Source organism: Gymnodraco acuticeps, unplaced genomic scaffold, assembly GCF_902827175.1.
Source record: "Gymnodraco acuticeps unplaced genomic scaffold, fGymAcu1.1, whole genome shotgun sequence".
NCBI lineage: Eukaryota > Metazoa > Chordata > Actinopteri > Perciformes > Bathydraconidae > Gymnodraco > Gymnodraco acuticeps.
The window spans coordinates 2545655-2570601 of record NW_022992177.1 but is presented as its reverse complement, the minus strand read 5'-3'; the positions used below and the strand labels follow the sequence as shown (position 1 = coordinate 2570601).

General features: G+C 41.9%; 1 protein-coding gene and 1 non-coding gene across 3 annotated transcripts; both read right to left on the bottom strand.

Annotated features, from left to right (window-relative positions):
* Positions 1-7604: 7604 nt before the first annotated feature.
* On the bottom strand, positions 7605-24854 carry kif23 (kinesin family member 23). Of its 2 annotated transcripts, XM_034204917.1 has the most exons (24): positions 24738-24854; positions 24390-24456; positions 23751-23879; positions 23207-23312; positions 22952-23088; positions 22663-22781; positions 22413-22580; positions 22173-22217; positions 21262-21374; positions 20899-21020; positions 19438-19540; positions 19276-19355; positions 19079-19198; positions 18835-18994; positions 17451-17612; positions 17181-17347; positions 16914-17087; positions 16017-16301; positions 14412-14765; positions 13182-13415; positions 12514-12602; positions 12346-12424; positions 10875-10945; positions 7605-8068 (listed from the first exon to the last, which is right to left on the bottom strand). In XM_034204917.1, the coding sequence occupies exons 1-24, from the start codon at positions 24749-24751 to the stop codon at positions 8053-8055; spliced, it is 3114 nt and encodes a 1037-aa protein (XP_034060808.1). In that variant the 5' UTR covers positions 24752-24854; the 3' UTR covers positions 7605-8052. The 2 variants fall into 2 exon arrangements, with proteins under 2 accessions (XP_034060808.1, XP_034060807.1); XM_034204916.1 differs by lacking the exon at positions 14412-14765 and having other exon boundaries at positions 24738-24845.
* LOC117539018 lies at positions 21102-21198 on the bottom strand. Its single transcript, XR_004567928.1, has one exon. It is a non-coding gene; the product is annotated as a Z30 small nucleolar RNA (small nucleolar RNA).
* Positions 24855-24947: the final 93 nt, after the last annotated feature.

The following is a 24947-nucleotide window of genomic DNA, read 5'->3' as shown; positions in this document are numbered from 1 at the left end:
TTTACTGCTTAACACGGCGCCTCATGCCTCATGCCTCCACTGTGAACTGTTTTAGTATGCATTAGGCAGAGGAGCGTGAGGTGAGCCGGCAGTGAAGAGGAGCCCGGCGAGGAGGAGGAAAAAAAAAAGCCAGATGAGTCTCGAGAGGCTGGGAGATGGGCTGAATGACAATTGACTGGCTGTCAACACTCATCTGCATTCACATATCTTCCTGGCCCGACACATTTATCTGGCAGGCAGCCGCGACCTCGACATATGAAGACGTAGCGTTCAGGTCCCCCTCTGACTTCTGCTTTGCAAAGCTCAGCTCTCATGCAGTATTTACTTGTGTTTCCCACTAATTGGGTTTCATTGTCAGGGAATTGTTATCCTGGCCACTGAAGGAAGGCAGGAAACGCTGTAATGGGTTTTGGTTTTAAAGGACAGCTGTGGCTGCAGTGATTTATGTACTTGCTGCGACATGCCCTTCAAATCAGCAACCATTCAGTGTTATGATACAGCTTTGGAAGCAACTGAAGCTGCCATCATACCTCAAATGCTCCGTACAGCCAAGTTTAGAGTGCTACTGGATGGAGTTACACTTTCATCACACCTATTTAAACTCGTGCCCACTTTTCACAGACGCATTCAGTACAGCGTGTTAATCATGTGAGCAGAAAAAGGTCATGAACCTGCTGCTCAAGTTGAAATTTGCCAAAACTAAATATCGACTTTAAGCTGTTATAATAAATATTTCATAGTTATAATAGATCACATGACTGTGTAGCGTGAAATGTGTCGGTTTTACTGACAGCCTAAAAGAGAATGTGTCTTTTTAAATCAGTTTTAATTTTTGGGCCAGCAACTTTCCTGTTTGATTCACTCTCACCTTATTTCTGTAGCTGAAGCATGCAGCTGCTGTCTATAATAACTCTCTGTGCACTTCCTGTTCAACACCAAACAGCAGAAAGATAAAGTTAGCAATTAACTGATGAGCATAGTGGAGCATTACATTTCCAAATTTCCCAGAGGAGCGAGTGTTGAATTTGGACACAAACTTGACTCCAAATGTTTTTCAGTGTCTGCTGAGTGTTTGCTAAAAAGTTTGCCAAATGAACTTGAAAGGTCAAACTTTGTCTATATGCTAAAAATGGTTATCTCAGGTTCAAGTTATATTAAAAAGCCACCAGTGAGTAAATAACATATTTTTAGAATACAAATGTTAACGTTTGAATCAGATGAGATGATTATTATGGCAGGGGAAATTGTTGACTGATTTTGAGCCTCTGAATCATTACGGCTCTCATCAGCATCACAGATGTGAAAATGATTCCATCTAAAAGGCAGCTTAAGACCTCTTTATCAGAGTCACTCGAGCAGAGCGTCAATAAAAACATTGCAATTAGGCTTGCTCTTCTTAAATCTGATGGTCTAATTGACTGTGTGTATTCAAGTAGAACATCAGAATTCCCTCTAGCAGTTTTAATACCATTGATAATCATAACGCGTAATTATAAGTCTGAAGCTCTAATGCAGAAGGATGTATTCTTACCATATGAACAGCGTTGTCTCTAAGACTCTGGTTATGTTTGTTGAAGACCTTTTTGTGCAGTTTTCATTTATTTTCCTCAATTGTCTCTTTGAAACTGGTGATGTTGATCAGGCTCTCCATAATAACATATTTATAATGCTGGCGCCACTTGGCAGTGGAGGGCTTGCAGTGAGCAGCTGGGGATGGTAGTGTGGTGCTGCACACCAAACAGAGCCCGGTCAGAAAGCAAAGCACTCGATATCTCATAGGAGTGAATTTAATGGCCACTGGTTGCTCCGGGCTCTTGACCCTCTCCAAGAGGCTCCATGTTAGTCACTCTCCAGTGCTTTCCAATTGAAACCCAGCCAGACTGGTGCTAGATGAGTTTTCAACTGTCTACTCAAAGCTGGGATGACGGTACCTCGAGTTTCAGACGCTCATTACACCGCTGATGCTCAGCTGATAAGAGCTAGTGAAACTGGACATTTCATGTTGGACTCTTTCTGCAGTTTTCAATTTGAGTTTTCTCACACAGTCCTCTCAGTGGTTTGACATGAGTCATAGTGGTGGTTCAATAATTTAAAGTTATAGTCCCAAAACAAAACAAAAAATACAAATAGTGCTTAATTTTACTCTTAACTTTGACTTATTCCATTGTATGCTACTTCACCTTTTTACTCTACATTCTGCTTTACTTTGCTCGTTTATTTGACAAACGTAGTTATAGTTTAAAGATCACTGCTTTAATTGGCTTAGATCACTATTCTTACATACGAAAATATGACGCACTTATAAAATAGGATGTATCGTTTACAATTCAATTTCCCCCTAAAAGTAATCAAAAGTTGCTAAAAGATTTTTAAAAAGTGGATAATCGAATATAACAGAGGCTTGTTTGTTACATAATGAGTCATTTAAAAGTGTTTTTATGGTGCAGTATTGCTACTTTTTTCCACAATTGCCCTCACGTCTAAGTATGAAGAAAAAGTTAAAACTGTTCTTTTTTGTTAAACCGGGGACCCAGCTGACTTAACCTAAAGGCATCCAACCAGATTAGTTTAATGCAGATGTATATACATTGTGTCTTGTTTAACATAATGAATATGTAATCAAGCATGAGCACAGGAAAGCAATTTCAGCCAAGTAATTGAAAGCAGACGTTGTTTATCTGACAGAATATTGCTTCTCTTTGCCCAGAGCTCTAACGGGATGTTAAATCTCTTTCAAGCATTATTTTAGAATAAACGGGCAGTCGCTCCTTATTAAGTTCTGCTAATGTGTTGTAATAAAGCAGCACAGCATCTCCCCTTAGAAATACAAATGTGCTATGTTCATAATGTGAATACAGGATAGTGTTGTATAAAGGATGTCTCATCATAGCAGGCAGACCTCATGTGCCTTGACTTTTCCTCCAGAGTGATGTACCGCTGACCTGTGCTGCCATCTAGTGTTCACATATATCATAGCTCCACTTGCATGGAGCATCACACTGTAGTCACATCTGCGATATACTCAATTTCAGTGGCGGCCGCCCCACCTCTTCCCACATACAAAATAAATACAAAAAATATATATTTAAAAAAATATTCTTTTATTTTTAATAAACAAGGTAAATATGATATAATTGGTATCAGTAAAATGTATAATCTACAATAAAATCTCGTTTAAATTGTGTTACGACGATGTCTAAAGTTACTGATAAGTCACATGTTTCCTGCCTGGCCTTGCCCAGGTGTCATTACCATGGGCGTCGCCTGGAGCCCCGGATGTTTTTTCTTTAGCCCCGGACAAATTCTCCCTCAATAATATAATACATTAACCGTACTTTACCTAGAGGACGGCAGGATTGTAATTTCCCGTGTTCGGTGAATGCAACAGAGGCAAGACACCATCAGACCAATCAGAGAGTTGCATGGAAATAAACTTGTTTTATTGGCTGACAGTGACAGGTACGTACCTCTCCTCTGTGACAGTGTTTAAACTTTCAGCCGCGGACGCCGAGTTTCTGAAGATGGACATTAGACATTTTTTTAATAAAAAAGACGGCAATTCTCAAATGGTGGCTCACACAACAACCCCAGAGCCACCACCTGAGCCAGGTGAACAAGGTATGTACATGTCAGTAAACTTACAAGTTATGTCAACATGTAAGCAAAGCATAAATTATAGCCACGTTGACGTTACTTTGAATCGCGCGGGTAAGCTAAACCGTTAGCAAGTAGCTATAGCTAGCCAGATATATTAAATAAACACTTTGTCATACAATCTAAATGTTGTGTTTTTTAGCGTTACCTGGTGATTTCAAAGAAAGCTCTCTGGGAAATGTTGACTTACTGTCTGTGTTCGACATGAAGCTAGAAGCTACCTTACATTACACAGTTGATCCGGAGTCCTGTCAGTTAAAGTGTTTCATAGTTAGCTTAGCTAAGCATCAACCTAGCACTGAAATATATGGATATTATGTGACAGTATTTCTGAGAAAAAGTCAGCTGAAATGGTGGCATGCCACTGCTTTACGTCGACAGCATGTTTGAACGTATTTGCAGCAGTAAATGTGGCTGTTTGGCCACTGACGTTGCCATAACAACACCTGCATTTAAATGTGCAACCTCTTTTGTGACAGATTTTTGCAAGAAATTATAATTCTTCTGATTGATATTTCCTATTGACAGCTAGTTTCTATGTGAACATTATGAGATGGACAGCCAGCTAACAAGCTTTTTATACAAATATTTCAGATCAAAGCTAATCCAGTGGGGCTCCTGAAAGGGGGAAGGGACACTATGCTCCCAAATATTAAGCCTTGACCCCCATCTTAAAATTGATATGATCCAAAAATATCTGCATTGTCGGAGGCCTTTTTTCCTCATTATCATGTCAAATTGTACAGCTTTCCTTAGTGTTGAATGCAGAAAGATGACTATATTAGAGTATTAAGTGAAAATGACTATATTAAAGTTTTAAGTAAATATATTAAGTGAATTACTCAAACTGCATTTGTATAGGAATGATTCTGTCCTATTGGCAGATAACTACTCTAACAGTGATATCTACAAGAGATGTACATTTAACTATTTTCAATTGGTTAGTATTACATTTTGTGACAGTGTGGTGACACTCATTTTAATGAAGACAAATGTGTGTATCTTGAAATTCATTTATTTGACAGAGCTGGAAACTGATTGACTTACATACTTGTTTGTGTTTACCTACACAGTCATCACAGATGAGCCAAACAGAGTAGAGGATGAAGAAAGGAGAACAGGAGAAAGGGACACACAAGAAGGAGATACAACAGACAAGAACAACAATGGAGACAACAATGAACAGGAACACCAGAACAGACAAGAGTCAATGGGTAACATGACTGATTTAGGGACTGCAGATACAGGGCCAAGGCAATTGAGACATCACTGCTTTCCATTTGGCCAGCAAAAGAGATCATTTCAACCGCAAACAGCAAGAGATGAGGGATTATTATTTCCTCCTTCCATCCCTTTGTTCTGTTTAATCTGATTACTAACAACTTCTAATAATTTGACAGTTTATGATTTAATTGGAAAATGAAGTGTTTTTAAATAATAAACCCGTTTCTGATTCTGATTCTTTGATTTCTTTTTGACATATGGGTGTTGAGAGATGTATCCATATCTCTTAATGTTGCTCTCAAAGTGCACAAGATTGATGCTTTTAACTTCAATATTTAAAAAAAATCTTCCTGGGGGACCCCAGAGGAGGTGAGTTCCCCCCAAAATAGCACTTTATCTCTGCTTATGTAACTCCGGTGTAGTGTCCGCTCGTCAACAGATCACTCAGAGCTGATTACTTTCCTGCATTTCAATGGACAGCATATAAAAAGGACACGTGAGCTGCATTGCTTGAGAGATCTTCTCATGCTATCTCTTTTACAAAATAAGTGTCCAGTCAACAACAAAACATCAGTGATCGTATAGTGGTAGTATATTTTTCACAAGCAATGTGAAACATTAAACTTGTTCGCTGGGCATGTCAAAAACCTCCCTGCTTTGATCAAGACTTTAGGGAGCCTTTAGCCCCTCTAGCAAAGGGACTGGAAAGCAAGCTTTGAAAATTCAGTACCATCTACATGCTGTCATGTTCCAGACACTGCTCTCAACCACTCAGGGCCTGCACAAATACCTGCAGAAAGAAACAATTGACTTGGTGCAGGCAGTAGATTACAAAACAGCAGTTGAGAACACACTGAAAAGTTACCGAAGTAACAAGAAAGCACATGAGGTCTATGACAAGACCAAGGCCCTGTGCAATGATCTTGATATTCCCGAAACTGTGACACAGAGGAAGAAGCGTAGAAACATGGAAGACTTTGTAGTCGAGGCATCATGTGGAGCAATGTGAAACATTAAACATAAATAAACTGGTGTACAAAACTCACATACCTGCATTTCAATGGACAGCATAAAAGGACACGTGAGCTGGGTGCTGTTGGAGAAATAGCACCATGCTGCTCACATGAGCTTATTAGCTCAGATTAGCTATTGATGATCATGTTGATAAATCATATAAAACAAATAGCCAATCACACAAAAAACATGTTGCTGTGACTGAGCATTACACAATTAACATTAAACTAAACAAACACAACAGTACGTTATTGTCCTTATAAAATAAAAACATACATTTTGTCCACCGAGATAATACAGGCACCTTACCCTCAAGTGATCCTCAGGTGCTATGAGAATCTCCCACAATGCATTGCCGTAACAAAGCTAATGCAGGCACACGTTTGTGACACCAGATGGCGCAATTGTGTATGTGAAATTGTAGAAAATTCGACTGTAGCGCCGCCACTGTGGGCTAAGCCCCGAATGTTTCCAGGTCCAGGCGACGCCCCTGGTCATTACCTTTATATGTCTATGGTCATTACCCTTTCTCGTCTGGGCGGTAAGAAAGGAGCCCTCAACCAGTGCAGCAGCAGCCACTAGCAGCTGACTGTTGCTATCTGTAAACTATGATGCCGAAACATAATTTCAGCGTCGTCAAATCTGATGATCACCGGGCGCCAATGTCAGCGCCCGGTCCAGTCTGTGAGTAGTTTGGACACTAGTGACTCGTATCCGGTGGGGTAGACGCAGTACGGCAGTAGTTGATGAGGATGGCTTCATGTGCAGGTGGAGTCTCCGGACCTTGGTCCCCGCCCAATTCCGTTCAAGAGCTAATCTCCAATCCTTTCGAGAGGAGAAGTTTGGGAGATAAACTGTTGCTTAAAGACCTTGGACCGGACCAACCCGATTTGTATATATCGCAGCAAGCTCGTGAAAAAGACATCTCACGTAGCTGGTACACCAGAAAGGCATGGCTAGCTGGATGCAAACAGGTAAATGTTGTATTTTGTTTCCCATGCTTCTTTAAACAGCCGGGGACAGATACGATGTGCCCGTGGACTGTGACGGGGATACATGATATGAAGTACAAACCACAGACTGCCTGTGTCATGGCGAATACAGTCGCTGGTTTATTTATGTCTGTATAGGCCGTTGTTGTGAGTGTGGACGGTCGGAGCATATATAACGTTAGCTTAGCCAAGCTCCATTTAGAAAACACGCATTTTAAAAAGGGTTTTTCGCCTGCCGTCTGTCTGCAGACTTGTCAAAGCATTAATTCATGGTTTTTACTAACCGGTATCAGTATGCTGTTACTTCGGCATCATTTTGAAACGTGTATTACAATTAAATCACGGTCAAATATGTTCATCTTGTTGTAGTTGTAACCCCCTTGCCAGCGATTCTCTCTCTAGTTTAGCATACTCAGCCCGACTCAGCCTGGTTGTTCCTGGCCCTAGAACCACGATTTTATGGGGCCAGAAAAACTGTGAATTAGGACCCGCTAGCCGGTACTAGGCCAAGTGGAAACGCAACCCAAAACGGGCCCCGCACGGCTCGGCACGCTTAAAGCGAGCTCCGCGCTGCAGTGGAAACGCGCCATTACATCACCAGAAGTCCTAATTTAAGGGGTAATTTCTCCCAAAAAAAAATGTTTTACTCACTATATCAACAGCCCCACCAAAAATATTTTCCACCAGCCGCCACTGCTCAATTTAGTGTACACAACCAACTGCGGCTTCAAAGGAATTTTATTCCTAAGTTTACAGTGAAAGCAGGAGATCAGTTTCATAAAGAAAGAAATTGAAAAAGAATTGGATAAATCAAACTCTACTTTAAGCTCTATAATTCCCCACAGAAAGAGTAGGTAGTAAAATCATCATTGTGGCAGATTCACAACGACTCCTCCTGTGCCGAGTAACACCACGTGACACACAAATGTGCACACACTCTTTTCAGCAGCAGTTACTAATATCTACCTCGACTGAATCACAACATTTTTTCTATGGGTTAAAACACAGCATATAATTATTTATACAAAACAACTTTGGTGACCCATATATATATATATATAGATAAAGCATGGAAAATGTTTAAATATCATCACTAGAGCTAAATATAAAAAGTTCAGACTATTGCACAACAGCCAGGTGAGGGGAGTGGTCTCAGGAGGAAGCTGCTTTAGGGTTTTCTGCGCCTGTTGAAGAAGAAGACAGTTAAATAAAATACTGTGCTGAATATGTAATTGTATATCTTAAAGGAAACCTATCATGCTATATTTGAACAATATATTGTAGGGCCATACCTATATAAAGTATATAAATATAGGTTTTTTTTCAAAATACCAAAAAGATCCTGCATTTTAGCCATGCCTCATTTCGCTCTATTGGCTCTTTCCAGCGCTGTTTTTGCAGGGGACTGATTCTGTGAGCTGCAGCTGACCACGCCCCCCTGCAGGAGAGGGGAGCATGCTCTGAGATCAGCTGCTAGGCTGCAGCGGGGAGAAGAGGGGGAGAAAAAGAGATCTCCGTCCTCCGTGTTTTATTCTTATAGAAGTAAGAAGAGAAGTAACGGGGCAGAAACCCTCCTTTTTACGCAGCGGTCCAGACATAGACATCAAACGGCGACACATATTCAGTTGCCAGTTACTTTGGCATTAGGGCAGGGATATCTAGATACTTTCCAAGGTTTGACATCATGCATTGTGCTACTTTTAAAGCAAGCAACGATGTTTTCAAATCTGTAATCAAAAAGCTCCTCAAAAACACTATCGAAGCAGTTCCTGCCGTTGCTACGTTAGTTCAAACAGTAACAACGGACTATTTTTCTTAGCGGATGCATGTCAATTTAAATCAATACAACTATTTTTTTTAAATCATTTTCTAAATCCATAAAAGCATTTCGATAAATATTGGGAGTCATGTCGTTACTTTGTTGAGAATGTGGCCATGTAATAAGCGGGATAATGTGCCTTAATGCCGATCTAGATCCCTCCGCTTCGTGTCGGGCTCCTGATCAGCCTGTCGGTGTTCTTTTCCCCATAATGACCGCGTCGCTGCACATTATCCCTTACATTATGATTATATAGAGTCATTAATCATTTGTTTTAAAGCAGGAGGCGCAAACGCTTGCCTCGGGGAGGGAGGAAAAAGAGCCACAGCGGAGAATAAACAGAAGGGCAACCATGGAAACCATGCAAGGGAAGTCTTCTTCGCTGCTTTTGTGGCAGACTACAGCGCCACTTACAGGCCTGGCATATGTACTACAGCGTCTCCAGCAGCAATGGCCGGCCGTGGCCCAACCTCTCATTCCCCTGATAGGTGGAGAATTGACCAATAGCCGTAGCGCCACTTTACTGACCAGGACAGTGTTCAAATCTGGATCAGTCTTTATCAGATCCGTTGCAGCCCCTTTTTTAGAGATTTGGGTATGGAGGAAAATAGAGAGGGTTGTGTTTTCTGACACTTGGTGAGTTCCCTGGAACACCGGCAGTGTGAGAAAAAGTTTTTAGAGAGTACTTGTCCATGGACAAGTGAGTTTGGCAATTTACTTGTCCGAATACATTTTTCACTTGTCCAGAATGGACAAAAATTGGGGCCACTGGAATCTTCTTCTTCGCCATCGTATTTGACATTTTCCCACGGTTTTTACGACACTGCTAACGTAAGTGAGCGGTAAGATTTTACTGCATCACACATAGGGTTGGGTATCATTTGGATTTTAACGATTCCGGTTCTGCTTTTCGAGTCCAGTTATTTTCGGTTCTCGATTCCGGTTCTTTGAGAGGGTAAAAATAATTCAAACTGGGAGAAAAATATATTTATGAAAACATTAAGTGAAATCTGTATTCCTATTTACAAATCACTTCATACTGTTTAATTTCTTACGGTTATTAAATACAATTATATAAAAATAATCTCTGCATTGTTTAGTTAGTTCTAAGTGGTGCAGTTTGAGAATGTACAATTGGCCCAGTGTCCTCTGATGTTACACTGCAACCTGCCTGCGAGACACAGTCCAACCACACATGTCCAACACATAGGCCTAATAATAATAATAATACATTAGATTTATAGGCCTAGCGCTTTTCTACAACTCAAAGACGCTTGCACGCTTACACATGTCCTGCAATACACATGCTGCAGCTGCCCAGCTGCTCACTGTTTGTAAAAGTAAATAAATAGTATTTTCATTTCAATAATGTACTTTCTATACCCTGCTTCATAAACAATACTGACATCCCTTTGCTCCTCCGAGTCTGGGGGTCCGGGGATGTGAGGACAGCGCGAGGACACAGACAGGGAGGCTGCTTCACTTCATAAAGGAAATGGCGGTCAATATTAACAACACGGGAGCTAAAACGCTTAATAACCTTCATTACGTGTTAGAGAAAGAACATAAGAAAGTTTGACAAAGATGAGGCTGTTAAACGGGCAGCGGATCTGCTGTGTGTAGAAAGAGAGAGAGAGAGAGATGCTGAGCTGCACCATGCAGCGATCAGCTGATACGGAGCATAGAGAGAGCTGCAGTCCGCGGGGCTCGGCCTCGCCTCCTGTCCTCACAACTCTTATGAATCCCGGTACCGGACAATTGTTATTTGTTCCTACTCGGAACCGAGTTTTGCTTCCCAACCCTGCCACTGTGCTACACTTCCCGCCCCGCCTAACTGTACAGAAAGCGGCAAGATGCATTTCCTTAGGAATCGACAAACAGAACCGAAACTAACACTTCTAAACGAACATGTACAATTTGCGAATGAGTTCTGCCTTTTGTAAACTGAATGTATCAATAATTTCTATAAATCAGGCCGAAAAACGTCACTTGTGCGCCGGACAAGTCAATTAAAAGATCTACTTGTCCGATATTGTAAATAACACGTCCCGGACGGTGGGACGTGTACTTTTTCACACACTGACCGGGGACACATATTCATGTATAAAAGATGTACAAAAGTGAATTTTGCATGATAGGTCCTCTTTAAAGTGATTTAGATGACAGCTTACTTGGTGATCCCCTGATGTGTGTAGCCGGGTCCCATGTTGGATCCAGCCCTCATCTCCATAGCCACAGAACACTGCGAACAAAACAAAGATTAGGACCCAGATCCCCTGGAGTTTCTCATTAATCTAAAGCAGGGGTTTTCAAAGTGTGGGAAGGTGAGCCTCCCCTCAGAGAACATAAGAACAGCCACACCCCCCCTCCCAATCATTATTGCCATTATTATTGTTGTTGCTATAATACAGAGGTATTAAATTGCATTTCAAAGAGTCTGACAGTAGAGAGCTCTCCTCCACCCTTGTTGTAGAAACATCTTCTTCTTATATCCGTTAGCGCAGCTAGCACCAGATGCATTAGCATGTAATGTTGAGATTGCTAAATGAAGTCACCTAGGGTGGATTGTCAGAGTAAATTCAACACCATGACTAAGATTAAAGCAAATTGAGTTTGACTCACTTTTTAATGAATAAACAAGCCCTGAAATAAATTGTTAATGTTGTATTGGGCTGCAATTATGGGCTCGGTAAAGGTTAATCAGAAACATCTTGTGATCATTTTTTGTAAGACTTCCTTATCCAGGGTTCATACACTTTTTCACCAATGATTTTCAATGACTTCTCCATGACCTTTACCTCATTTTCAATGACCAAAAAAAATAATTATTCTTTCTTTCATGTGGCTAGCATGCGCAGCCTCGCCCATATTCGAAATATCGAATATTTTACAACACAGTTTGCATTTAGCACGTCTTTGGTCAATGTATTTTGATAACCACAATTGCTACTTATCCTTTAGAAGCCATACATTGTGGAAACTGCACTTCCCTGGCATCTTGGCAGCCTTATATCAAATAGTAGCTCCTACAGGCTAAAGCCACTGTAGACTAGAGGGCGTGATTGTAAACATCTCTCACCAGCTAAATACTGCGACTGTTGCCATTTTACATTTCATTACTATATGATACAGTATTTATCATCATTATAGTATTACTATTTCGGCGATTGGATAAAATATAAATTATATTTGATACAACTTTAGTTATATTTCCATGACTTTTCCAAAACTTTGAGAAAAAAAACTTTTCCAGGGCCTGGAATTTACATGATTTTACAGGTTTTTAAAGATCGTACGAACCCCTGCTTATCATGTATGGTTTATTAGCATTGCATTGTTAGTTTTTACTATTGGATTATTGTTGAGCTGCTACAATATATTTAAAAAACAATTGTATTGAATATACAGTTTTAAGTGAATAATGGAGAAAAGAATCATGCATAACCCTAATGACAATTTGTAGCGCCTAAGTGGGTTAATTATGATACAATTATCATAACATTTTCTAATATAACAGGAGAACATCTGCCTCTATGCAAAGTTAAATCAATCCCATCATCCATCTGGTTCCTAAACCAAGACACACATGCAATGGAGGTTTATTTGATTAATTATAAAAATTCATAAATATAATCATCCTACCCTCGTCTCCACATCAGTCCACGATCCATCTGTTCGCTCTCCGCTGGCAGGTGCTCCCTCTGAAGACTTTCTTTTGAGCCTTAAGACACAAATGTAAAGTGACATTAATGAAACATCATTTATAACACCTGGCTAATCTGCAGCTGATAACTGGCTGTTGGCTGATACCTGGGGACGGTGGTGAGCTCCTGTCTCAGCGTCTCGATGTCCGTGAACTGGACAGACTGTCCTCCTCCTCGGGTCTTAATAACCTCCCCCTGAAAAATGAGAGAAAAGTACGAGGTAATAGCCCATAATGATTCGTAAATACACAAGAGCGGTGACTTAACAAGTGCAGCATATGGTAGTATGTCTCAAATCTGTTTGACCACTGCTTTGCTTCATGCTAACAACTCTTGAGTTTTCACATGCCACAGGCTGGCTTCTTTGGATATTTACAGATCAGAAACTTTCCTTTTCGAGAAATAAGGTTACAGAACAATTAGACAGATCTAGTGGATAAAGATCTGGACAGGCTAACTATTAAACAAATCTGAATTTAATTGTTGCATTGTAATAATGCCCACCACATCACTGTAGCAACCCAAAGCCTTACATCAATGCCGGTTCTTTACCTGCCTGTTTTTCTTTTTTAAAATCAGAAAAGAAAAATTGCAAACAGCTTAAGCAGCTCCCAACTCCTAAGATGATGGAAAACACTCACTTTTGATAAGTTAAACCAAAATAACCTGTGGTAATATTCTAGAAGTCATCACAATCACTGCCATTCATTTCAATTTGCCATTCGGTGCCAACTTTTGATTACCATCTTTTTTTTTAAATTGCAGTGTATTGACCTTAATAAGTTGGGTCTGTATCTCTCCGTCAGAAGCGACCTCTTGGTGCGTCAACACGTATCGGTCACACTTGGACAGGGCCTTCTCACTGGGGGTGGACACCTGGATGGCGTTGGGGATGACGGGCTGCAGAACTGTCCCCAGGTCGACGCTGGAGGAGGGCTTATGGTCCACCCACTTCTCTCCGCCGGCTGAGCGGGAGCGGCGGTGCAGCGCCCGCACCGGGGTGGTCGTCTAGAGCAGAAAAACATTAAGTACCTTGGTGTCCATCTAGATAATACACTCAGCTGGAGGGTGCATTCAAGATCTGTGCTCTAGACTTCAACAGTGATTGTATTTTTTGTGTAGACTCCGGGCATACAGAGTCGAGCCGAAGTTCATGTTAGTGTTTTATCATGCAGTGTTAGAAAGCCTCATAAGGTATGGTATCACTGCCTGGTATGGTAACTTGACTGTGCAGTCAGTCACAGATCGCTCGCCTGGTACAGACTGCTATGAAAATGATGGGGGTCAAAAAACATCCATCTCTCCAAAACATATGAGCAGTCCATTATTAGACAGGCACAAACATTTGTCTGATCCCACGCAGAATTCCAGCTCCTACTGTCACATGTAATGTAATATACTTTTAAATGTTGGCCATGAGGGTTGTGCAATAGGCCGCCATTGTCAGTATGTGGGTCTGTGTATTTTGTTTGTTCAAACGGTGTATGAGTGATGATGTGTGTATGTATTTTAAATGCGGAACTGCAGGACGGAGTCCAGAACAAATTACGGGGACAATAAAGTGTATCGTATTAAAGAAAGAAGAGTAAGAACATACAAATAACAGCAAATGATCCATCGTGACTTGGGTTAATTGTTTGAGATGTTAAGAATCTACATTCAGGGAATAAGAGTAGGTTCTGCACTGATTTTTAAACCAGCTTTACCTGCTTAGTGTGTCACCTCACTTTATTGGCAACTTCTTTTTGCCCTGTGTCCCCTATTTTAATACGTTCCTCTTGGGTGCGTGCTTTCAATCTGGCACCTGATAGCGTTAACTTTGAATAGGTTCCCGAAGAAAGGGAAATTGCTTCTGCAGATACAGACCCTGCAACACACTTCTAGTGGTTCATAAGAGCTACCTTTAGAGGGATTGCTGAATCTATGCATAGATATATAGCCTGATTTCAGACCCCAGATTTAACTGAAACACCTCAAGCTGCTTCCTGTAGCTGACTCACTGACCCTGTAGCTTCTCTCAATATAGTCTACATCATCTTTAGGGGAGTGGGCCTCTGCCTCTTCTTTAGGCAGGAACAGAGCTCTCCTCCGGGCCCGGCTGGATGGGGGGCAGGCAGGGGACGGGGCTCTTCTGGCTGGGGGGCCGGCGGGGGACGGGGCTCTGCTGGGAGAATGATAACCCTGCCTGCTGTCCTGGGCCGCCCGCTGCTCCCATGTAGAGACGCCGTTAGCCACAGACAGAGAGTCGCTGCTGCTCGGGACGGGGCAGGAGGGCCGGGGGTTCATCTTTACTTCCTCAACTCTAGTGGCACTGACTGGCTCTGGATCTGTCCTGACATAGGGAGACTCTACAGGGCTCTGGGTGGCAACATGGGAAGACCGCACAATGACATGCATACAGTTAGTACAAAGAAATCACAGGAGATAGAAATGTTACAGTAGCTAGAAGTATGGCGCAGCAACAGAAACATGCACAGATAATGTCACAAAGTACAACAGCCTAATGCTGCGTTCACACCGGACGTGATGCGAATATTCGCTTCGCTCTAAACGCTCGAGTTTCACCGCGGCTGTCAGCTGTGTTTACTCGCATCATTCAAACAAGACACGCTGGCTACAACTATAACAAAATGAACACATTTTACCGTGATTAAATTGTAATACGTCCACACTCATAACAACGGCCTACAGAAATAAATAATCCAGCGACTGTATTCGCCATGACAGACAGTCTGTGGTTTGTACTTGTTTTGTCTAGTTTCTGAACAGATATGAGGAGCTGTGAGCTCTGAGTGCTAACAGCTAACGTTTTGGTTGTGGTTCTACGTCAGTGACGGCAGGCTGAGATCCTCACGGCTGATTGGCTACCACGAGATTGCGTCACGGGAATTTGACGCTCGAGCTGAAAAATGTTTAACTCGAGCGGTTGTCGCGGCCCCCTCCAATCGCCTCAATCGCGCCGCGACATTCAAATCAACCGCGTCATGCTCGCCGTCGGAGCGAATTTGCGTCTGTCCGCATCTCTGCATTGACTTTACATTTAAATCGCGCCGCCCCCAAACATCGCATCCGGTGTGAACGCAGAATAAGAATACTCTCTACCTTTGTAGTAGAATCGAGAGAGAGTCATCTATTTTTTAACCGTGACAATAAGCTGATCACCCAATTACTTTTACACCAGCAGTTTAGTTGGGATAATCCTTTTAGCGATGTGATTATTGAATGCGCAAAAATGCTAAAATCTATTGAGTTTTTGCCTTAAAAACAAAATTATTTTATTTTATTATTTTACATTTTCTATAAATTCTTTTTTAGCTGCAAATTGAATTTTCTGAGATTAAAGATCTGGTATACATCATCGGTTAATAAACACTGAAAATAATTCTTAGTTTTGCCCCTTCTCCAATGCAACTCAACATGACTTTGTACTGCACTTACATTGGGATTAGTTAGTCATGTTAATCTGGTAAGAAAGGTATTAGTTTCAGGGAAAAGCTGAAGGAACATCATTTTTGTTAAACCGTCAACCCTAACTAACAATATTAAGTCAACATAAATAAATCAACAGCTATGCAGACGCTCTAGATGTGCATCGTTAACACAACATACAGGGACAGGTGAGGGCGAGGCGGATCTCTTGGCGGGGAGGCGCTCCTCTCTGGAGGGTCTCTGGAAACGTTCCTCTCTGGAGGGAACCTGAAGGCGGTCCTCTCTGGAGGGTCTCTGAGGAAGTTCCTCTCTGGAGGGTCTCTGAGGCTGCGTCTGGCGCGGAGGAGGATCAGGACGGCCTGAAGTCTTGCTGTCCGTCACGATGGCTTTGAGCTGCTTCAGCTTCTCGTCTTTCACCCAGAGCTTGTTCTGCATCTCCAGCTGCATCGCGTTGACACGTCGGTCCTGCGCAGCACGAGGGTTATACAATGAAAGTTAAACACTCATTGTATAAATGAACATTGGAAAAGTTGACAGGACAAACAAAACTGTGTATATTTTTTTTTTTAAGACCAAACTGTCTAATCTTACACGTTATTGTATCTCATTTGATCTTTATGATGCATATTTAATGATGTGCCCTTACGTAACGTCCACACGGCTCCAACGCATTGAAACTTGCCGGTGGGCGTGTCTGGTGCGCAACCAATCACATTAATCTCCCGCCCCGGACACACAAGCACGCGCTTTGGTTAGCGCTTGTACTGGCATATGATTTGATTGGCTAGCGCTTCCGTCGACGCTTGAAAAGTTGAACTTCTCAACTTTCAGCGCGAGCAACGGAGGCAAAGCGACGCGACCTCAATGCAGTTCGGCAAAGCTTGACGTCACCCCATTCAAAGTGAATAGGAAGCGTCTCCATTGAAGCACGCGACGGAGCCGTGTGGACGTACCGTTACAAGTGCATTTTGAAATGCTAAGCTGACCCCTTCTCTTGTCCTCTACATTTCATTGCATCATTGACCCCGTTAGCCCTCATATGACTGAGTAAGGAAAACGATAAGAGGAGCAACTCACACATTCTTTCTCCCACTTGTACTGGGTATCCGTCACAACGCCGTTGAGGCGCTGCTCCATGCGTTTCTTCTCCGACTGCTCCCTCTGCAGCCGCTGCTCTCTGGTTTCCAGCTCAGTCTGCAGAGAACGCTTGTCACCCTCATAGATTTTAGTGGTTTTCTGCAGGATGTCAATCTGGAAAGAAGCCATATTGGACGTTTAAGACACTGAGCAAATATCGACGAAACAAATCAGATATTTCAGTGAGGTTTCAGTGTGTTCTGTCACCTTGTGTTCTTGCATCTTGTTTTTCTTCTCCAAGCGCTCGATCTCTGCCCTGCTGTTCTGGAGGATTCTGTCCAACTCCACCAGTTTGCCATTTTGTTCATGAATGAAATTGTCTTTGGATATTTGGCTGTTGTCCAGATCCTGAAGCATTGACTTCATCCTGTTGGCTAAAACAAAACAAAGGAGACAACATGAGGCAAGACAAGAAATCACCATTTTAAAAATAGGGAAAGACATTAGATGAGGTTGAGCTAGTTTGTCAGCGGGCACCTGCTTCGTTGTAATCGTCAATCATCATCTGCCTGACCCTGTGTCTGTTCTGCAGGGCTTCCATCAGCCGGGGCAGCGTGATGTCATCGTGGGGGTCGGTCAGCTCACAGGAGGGGAGGGGGGGGAGGCTGTGTGCCAGGTTGTTTATAACAGAGGTCAAGTCTAAGGGAAAGAAAAATAATTTACACAACTGCTGTTTTCTTTGTTCATAATTTACAAATAATAGGGTTTCTCTTTAAGGCCCAGTCACACTGTCCCGAAATTGACACCCGATGGACACACGATAAAGGAAATGTTCAAATTCGGCTGTGATCGTAGCAACATCGGGCCATTCGTGAGGGCATCTAAGCCATCGTATGACCGCCGGTGGAGTTTCTCAGGCTCCGGCAGCAACTTCGTGAGCGGCAACTTCGTAAGGCACTCGTGAGGGCATCTTGTCAAATCGTGTCATCTTCGTGTTATCATCGGTGCATTCACCCTCACTCTGATCGGGGCGAATGCCCGATGGCACCGATGATAACAAGATGCCCTCACGATGGCCTTACGAAGGGCACAATTGACACACGAATTCAACACGAAAATGAACCTTCGCAAGGTCCTTCGGCAATTTTTTGGCATGCCAAAGATTTTGCCACCGCTCACGAAGTTGCTGCCGGAGCCTGAGAAACTCCACCGGCGGTCAAACGATGGCTTAAGATGCCCTCACGAATGGCCCGATGTTGCTACGATCACAGCCGAATTTGAACATTTCCTTTATCGTGTATCCATCGGGTTGTTTTATTGCACAACAAAATCATGTAAATAACCCAATTTGTGTTCTATGAAACTAAAAAGGATATAATATATTATTTTGAAGGAGTTGACAGGAAGTTGTTGTTATGGAAACAACATTACGGAGAAAACGTAATATTTTCTACATATAACGACGGATAAAGTAAAGAACAAAGTCTGAAGATATCAGTACAGCATCATAGTACTGTAACATAATTGTTTTTGGTACTTTCATTGCAGTTGTATGTCTTAAATGTAATGTAAATGTTGCCTTCGTGTGTGGTTCGGGGCCATCTTCGTGCGAAATTCACAATTCCATATTCGTGTGTCCATCGGGTGTCAATTTCGGGACAGTGTGACAGGGCCTTTAAGGTGTAACAATGAGAACGTGTGATAAAGTTTGACATGATTCATTTAAATAACTCAATGTACTGTATATACTCCATTCGGTTTAGATTCCCGTTCATTAAAACAAAGTATTTCCCAATTGAAAATTGTTTGAGAACAAATATATACCGATTTCTCTTACAATGTGGCTCGCCTTAAATGATGTCAACATTATTCCCTAGTAGAGTGTCAATGTCAGATTCACCATAAACGGTGCATAACCCACCTCCCCCTAGCGGACCACCACGCTCGTCCAGCTTGCGAGACAGTTCCTCCTTGAAGGCCTGGTTTCTATGGCGACGCCCCGGGGTGAAGCCACAGATGGGTCGGTCCACTGGCCGAGCCACCTCCACCTCCTGGGTCATCTCTGCAAAGCGCATCACCAGCTAGACGAAAAGAGAGCGTCTCCTGAGTGTCAGCGTTCATTCGAATAACGTACAGGACACAGTGAGGCTGCAGGAGGAACTTACCAATGTTTCCTCGTAGTCGTCAGCTTTGGGGTTGACACAGACAACCATTCTGACTTTGCCCTCTCCGTCAAAGTAGTTCTTGAACAGATGGGTTACTTTAGAGTCTCTGTAGGGGACCATCTGTAGAGAAAACATACCTCTATGATTCATCAGTAAAAAAGGATGACAGCATTCAGCTTTAATCTGCTGGTTCATACCCTGTTTGTGCCGTACAGCTGGTTCTCTCGAAGGACCTCCATGCAGCTCCGCAGATTCAGCAGAGACTGATTGATGTTACCTGCGCGGTGATAATGTTGTTAGATCTCACAGGTAATCCAGCCACCAGCAATAGTTATGGTTTCTCTCTTGCATTAACAAACCTGCTTCCCGTACACGAGTGCCTTCTGCCCCCGTCCTGCCGGTGCGCTCACTTCCTGCCAGGTCCACCAGGCACAGCTGGCTCACAGTCACCTGGTTTTTATCCTGAAGAAACTCAATCAAAAAAGCACTTCAGTATCAAAATGGTTTATAATCAGCGTCAGGAGTGAATTGTATGTAACAAAGAAATCACAAAATGCATTAAAAAATTTGTAATTCAGTTACTGAGTAAAGGAAGTAATCAAAATGCAAGTAAATACAAAAAGAGTTACATACAAATATAGTATTTTTGTAAAAACCTTATATGTAGAACATAACATTCATTGTTTTGCTCTCTACCCATCTTGATTTAATAATATGCAAGCACTTTTTCTACAAGTTTTGACAGCAATAGGTTGAGAACTGTTAAATGTTCTCGTTTAAAGTGGACCTATCATGCTATATTTGAAAAATATATTGTAGGGCCATACCTATATAAAACATGTCTGTGAAGTTTTTTTTTCAAAATACCAAACAGATCATGCATTTTAGCCATGCCTCATTTCGCTCTATTCCAGCCCTGTTTTTGCAAGGGCTGATTCTGTGACGTAGCTTTAATGCAAATTAGCTGCAGCTGACCACGCCCCCCTGCAGGAGAGGGAGATCAGCTGCTGGGCTCTCAGAAGAGGGGGAGGAAAAGAAAGGCTCTGTCCTCCGTGTTTTATTCTTATATGATTAGTCATTATTCATTTGTTTTAAAGCTCAATAAATAACAAAGAAGACCTTTGACCGGCACTTTTCTAATTTTGTCCGGAAGATTTAAACTTTAACGGACATGTTGACCGGCGAAAAAAAATCCAACTGAAACTCTTCCACACGGTCCCCTCGTTCCTTGGAAGAGGCGGAGAGGTGGGTGTTTGTCATCTGCTGGTGGACTACCCGGAGAGAATTACAACAGGAGCAAACGCTTGCCTCTGGGAGGGAGAAAAAGAGCCAGCGCCTCCACAGCGGAGAATAAACAGAAGGGCAACCATGGCAACCATAAGCGGGAAGTCTTCTGTGCTGCTTTTGTGGCAGGACTACAGCGCCACTTACAGGCCTGGCATATGTACTACAGCGTCTCCAACGCTTTCGAGCGGTCTCGTGTGAACGGACACGTCTCATGTGAACAACACTATTCCAGGCTGACGTCAGCTCGGATGGAATCTGTATCCGCTCGTTGCAGCCCCGTTTTTTAAAGATTTGGGTACGGAGGAAAAGAGAGAGGGTTGTATTTTCTGACACTTGGTGAGTTCCCTGGAACACATATTCATGTATAAAAGACGTACAAAAGTGCATTTTGCATGATAGGTCCACTTTAAGTTAGTCTTCTTTTTTAAAAAGGACATTTCAGCTTTCTTGTCCAGTGTAAAACATTTGTTATAGAGTATAAGGTTACATTACTTTGATTAAGTAATAAACATTAGTTTTCAGATTCAGCTGACCTGGAGAATGTTGTCGCCGTCTGCATCGAGAGGAGCCTGAGCCAGTTTAACGATGAGCACGCTGTGGGAGCGGCTGGATTCTCTGTTCAGACGAGTGTTCGCCACCTTCCTCTTCTTCTGACCTGGAACAACAGAGTATAGGCAACTTTTCAACCAGTTTCAGCTACTGTGAACGCTTTTCAAGCACAACATTCTTAAATGAGCTGCTCAGAGAGAAGATTAAATATGATCACTTCCTGGCCAGAGCCAACCCGGAGGCCAGCAATGCCAGGTCAGTAAAATCCAAAATCATCAGTGCAATTTGTTCCTACATTTTTCTTTTCTTTATTTCCATAACTGTGACATTAATTTCTGACGACTTACCTCTCCAGAATACTTGAAACGCCTCCTCAGCAGACTTCACTTCCACCTCCATGCAACCAGCCACGTACATGTTGTGATTCTGATCCTCTCGGAGGATTTTAGACTGAGGTGGTCTACATTGAGAGCATAAAAGTGTTACTTACTGACAATATGAAATTTCAGTTTCATGCAACAGATCGTCAAACATGAAGGGGGGGGATACATGTTGCTTGATTTCAGCTATGAGGAAACAATCAGTGACAATCACTAAGCGACATACAAGCAGCAGACAGCAGATTTGGGGACATTCAGGGGTTTTGCCATAACAGACTACAAGCAGCAGCGGGGGTGATCTAATGGACTAAATAACACTCATCCACACTGGAGACATTCGCTGGTGCAGCCGCTCTGTCAATACACTTCCTGGGTAGGGCCAAGTAACAAACCTTCATTTCATCATCATTGACCAAAAGTGTCTGTGGCAGAATTAGCCAATTCTCATATGAACACTTTTGAGCTTTTAACTTGTTCTTCAAATCAGACCATTTTATTTGAATTAAAGTTGAAAGTATTGAATCATAGCAAAGTACTTTGTCTGTCTGTCTGTATCTAATCATTTCAGAACTTTGTCTTTAGGCTTGCAACATATGATTATTACTTGAACTTGCCATTAACATTTGATTAGTAAATGTTGTAAATCATTTAATAAACAAATTATACAGTATTTGTTTTTTTGTCTCAAATCCAGCCCTGGTTCACTAAATAACCCATTTAAATGTATTAAGTATAAAGACGTTTCCATGACATGGTCAAAAATGTCTCCGGTGTTGACGACGTTCTATTGATAAACTAAAAACTAGACAGATTTTTGTGTGACAGAGAGATGATCAGGCTACTATCTGGTGGTGTGCGAGTATTCACTAGTCACATACATGAACTCAGTGTTCAGGCGCACAGGTGTGCCTCCACCATTCCACCTAGTAAAAAGAAAAATACAGGAATTGCCTTCCAGCTACTTCGAAGAAAGCACTAACCTGTAAATATAACATTTGAATGTCTCGGACTCTAAATAAACTTGATGCTAATGCACTATTCATCAAACTGTTCCGGCTTTAAATGCATGTTTATATATCGGAATGATGTTGCTTTTACTTAAAATGTCCTGTACTCACTTTGGTTTGATTGCATCCTCCTGATTTTCCTCCAGAAGGTCATAGATGTAGTTGTTGTAGATTTCTATGTAGGAGACGAACACGGTGTAGCTGCTGTCCTCATCCACAGCGTCGGTTTTATAAGCCTCCGCTGACGTGATCATGTCAGCAATTTCAGGATCTTTTTGTCTGAAATCAGAGCAGTGACTCACATGTTATACATCAGTTACACTGTGGCAGGATGCTGGTGTCTAACAGGACTTTGACTTACCTGGAGGAGGAAGAAGATGATTTAGGAACAGGCATGTTGTTTTCCCGCCTCTGGCGCTCCAACAAAGCATCGACTTCATTCTGGACCTCCAAGCCATTTTTTTCATCAGTCTTGAAGACCTAAAAAAACAAAACCCAGGAGTAATTCAATTGGGTAAATAAGCTGAAATTAGAAATGATTTGCTGATTTTCAATTGTTTAGGCAGCCTACTATTAGTTAAAGCAATTGCATTTACTTTATTAGTGTTGGTACAACAGATGATCAACAGTGTTCTTGAATGTTTACTTACATATCTTTTGGCCTGGTAGGGTCCTATACTGTTGAAGATCATGTCAAGTGAGCGAGGGAGAAGACCACCCTGGCCCGGAGAGCCAGTCATAGTGAACGTCTTCCCACTTCCTGTGACCCCGTACGTGAAGAGCAGACCTGCAACAACAAGGCAAAATTGCGCTTATTTTGTATGCAAATGAGGCAGCTGGCAATAGTTAAACTGTTATTATTTAGTAAAAATGTGTTTTCTTCTGAAGCTGGCCAGTTCTCTTACCATTTTTTCCATGGATGAGGTCATCAACAAGAGGTTTGGCCACATGCTCAAACAGCTCTATCTGAGTTGTTGACAATCCAAATACTTTTTTGAAGGAATACTGAGTCTGAGAAGCAAAAGAGAATGGAACATTTGAGGGGAACTGTATTACAATAAAGAATATGGCTGACTTCATCATATTGGTTTTTAACAAATTGCATTTGAACACTCGTTTCTCAAAACTTCCGAAATATTTCACATGTGCCATTTATGTGTTTTTTTTATCAATCTTGACAAACAATGGCTAAGACATACAAGACTATGGGAACATAGACCATACTTATAATACAATGTATTGTTTGTTTTTGGCTTTTTATGAGTTTCTTTTACAATAAAAAAAGCAGACTATGACAGGCTGAATGCTTTAAAACCAAAATTAGACAGGTTTTAATTTACACGTTGTGTAAAGGACAAGACATTCCTTAGCTTAATAGCAGGGAAAACCCTAATTATGAAAACAATGGGTGGGAAAACACAACTACTCCGGGTTCAAAATGTCCGTTACCTCTTTGTATTCTCCATTGCGGTTTGTTTTGAAGCCTTCAGGGGCGTGCAGCTGGATGGTGGAGCTGCTTATAACCTCGATGCAGCACTCCTCATCCTCCAAACCCAGGGGCCGTACACGACAATACACCTGAGCAAAAGCACAGGAGGAGGACATGTTCAGTTGCACTGATTTAATTCAATTAAAAAAGGAAAAAACAGAAGACAAACAAAAAAATACCAAACCTTAAACATACTGGGTCTCTCCAACTGGCTGATGTGTTGATGCTTTTGATGTTTCATGTAAATACCTATGAATGGCCTTTTTACTGAAATAATTTAAATGAATGTGCCTTGCTTCACTACTCTTAGTTCATAGTGTCTTTTGACAAAACAATTACCTAGTAAGACATTCTTGAGAGATTGGACAAAGTAGGTCTGGTTGTTTGAAGGCCATTTTATTATTGTGCAATTGTAGATTGTAACTTCAAACAAACAGTCTCAAAGTTGTGTCCCACCTTTTGTAAAAAAACATCAAGTATAAGGTAATTAAATCATGCAACATTAGGGGCTTATAAATGCCCAACATTCAGATGTCCCATCCCAGAAGTAAAGAATGCAACAATGTGTGTTATTTGCTAGTTCTTGAACAAACACTCACCCCAACCGGGTCTTTCTGGTTGCTGGAAGGCTTTTTCGGAGGAGGCTTGCGGGGCGTTTTACACTTCCTGAAAAAATAATCACATTTCATTAGCAGAGTGTATTGTTAGCATTAGCTTTCCATTTGAGTAGGCGATGGTGTGAGAGCTAAGGCTCTGGCTAGACGGCGTATTAGCCTCCAGCTAACGTTACGGCTAAGCTAGCTTGCTAAATCACTCGTCATTGATTATAATCCGTTGACAAGCCCGTAAACTGCAACACATTTAGCATGAGCATAAAACGTATACGTAATGTGCTCCGTTCGCAATTATTTAAAACATAATCGTGTAAAATACTAAAGTAAACTTACGCTTGTCGGATCATTGTTGCTCGCTGCTCCGTGATGTTTTTACTGTTGCCGTCGCTACAAGTTTTTGAACTTTCCCTCCGCCTCAAATCAGATGACTTTTTCAAAACGAGCCGGCTGCAGCCAATCAGATCTCACAACAAGCGGACACGTGTTTCCGTCTTCCGCTCCGAGCCTTTTAGGGAACTACAGAAATGTGAAATATGCAGCAGT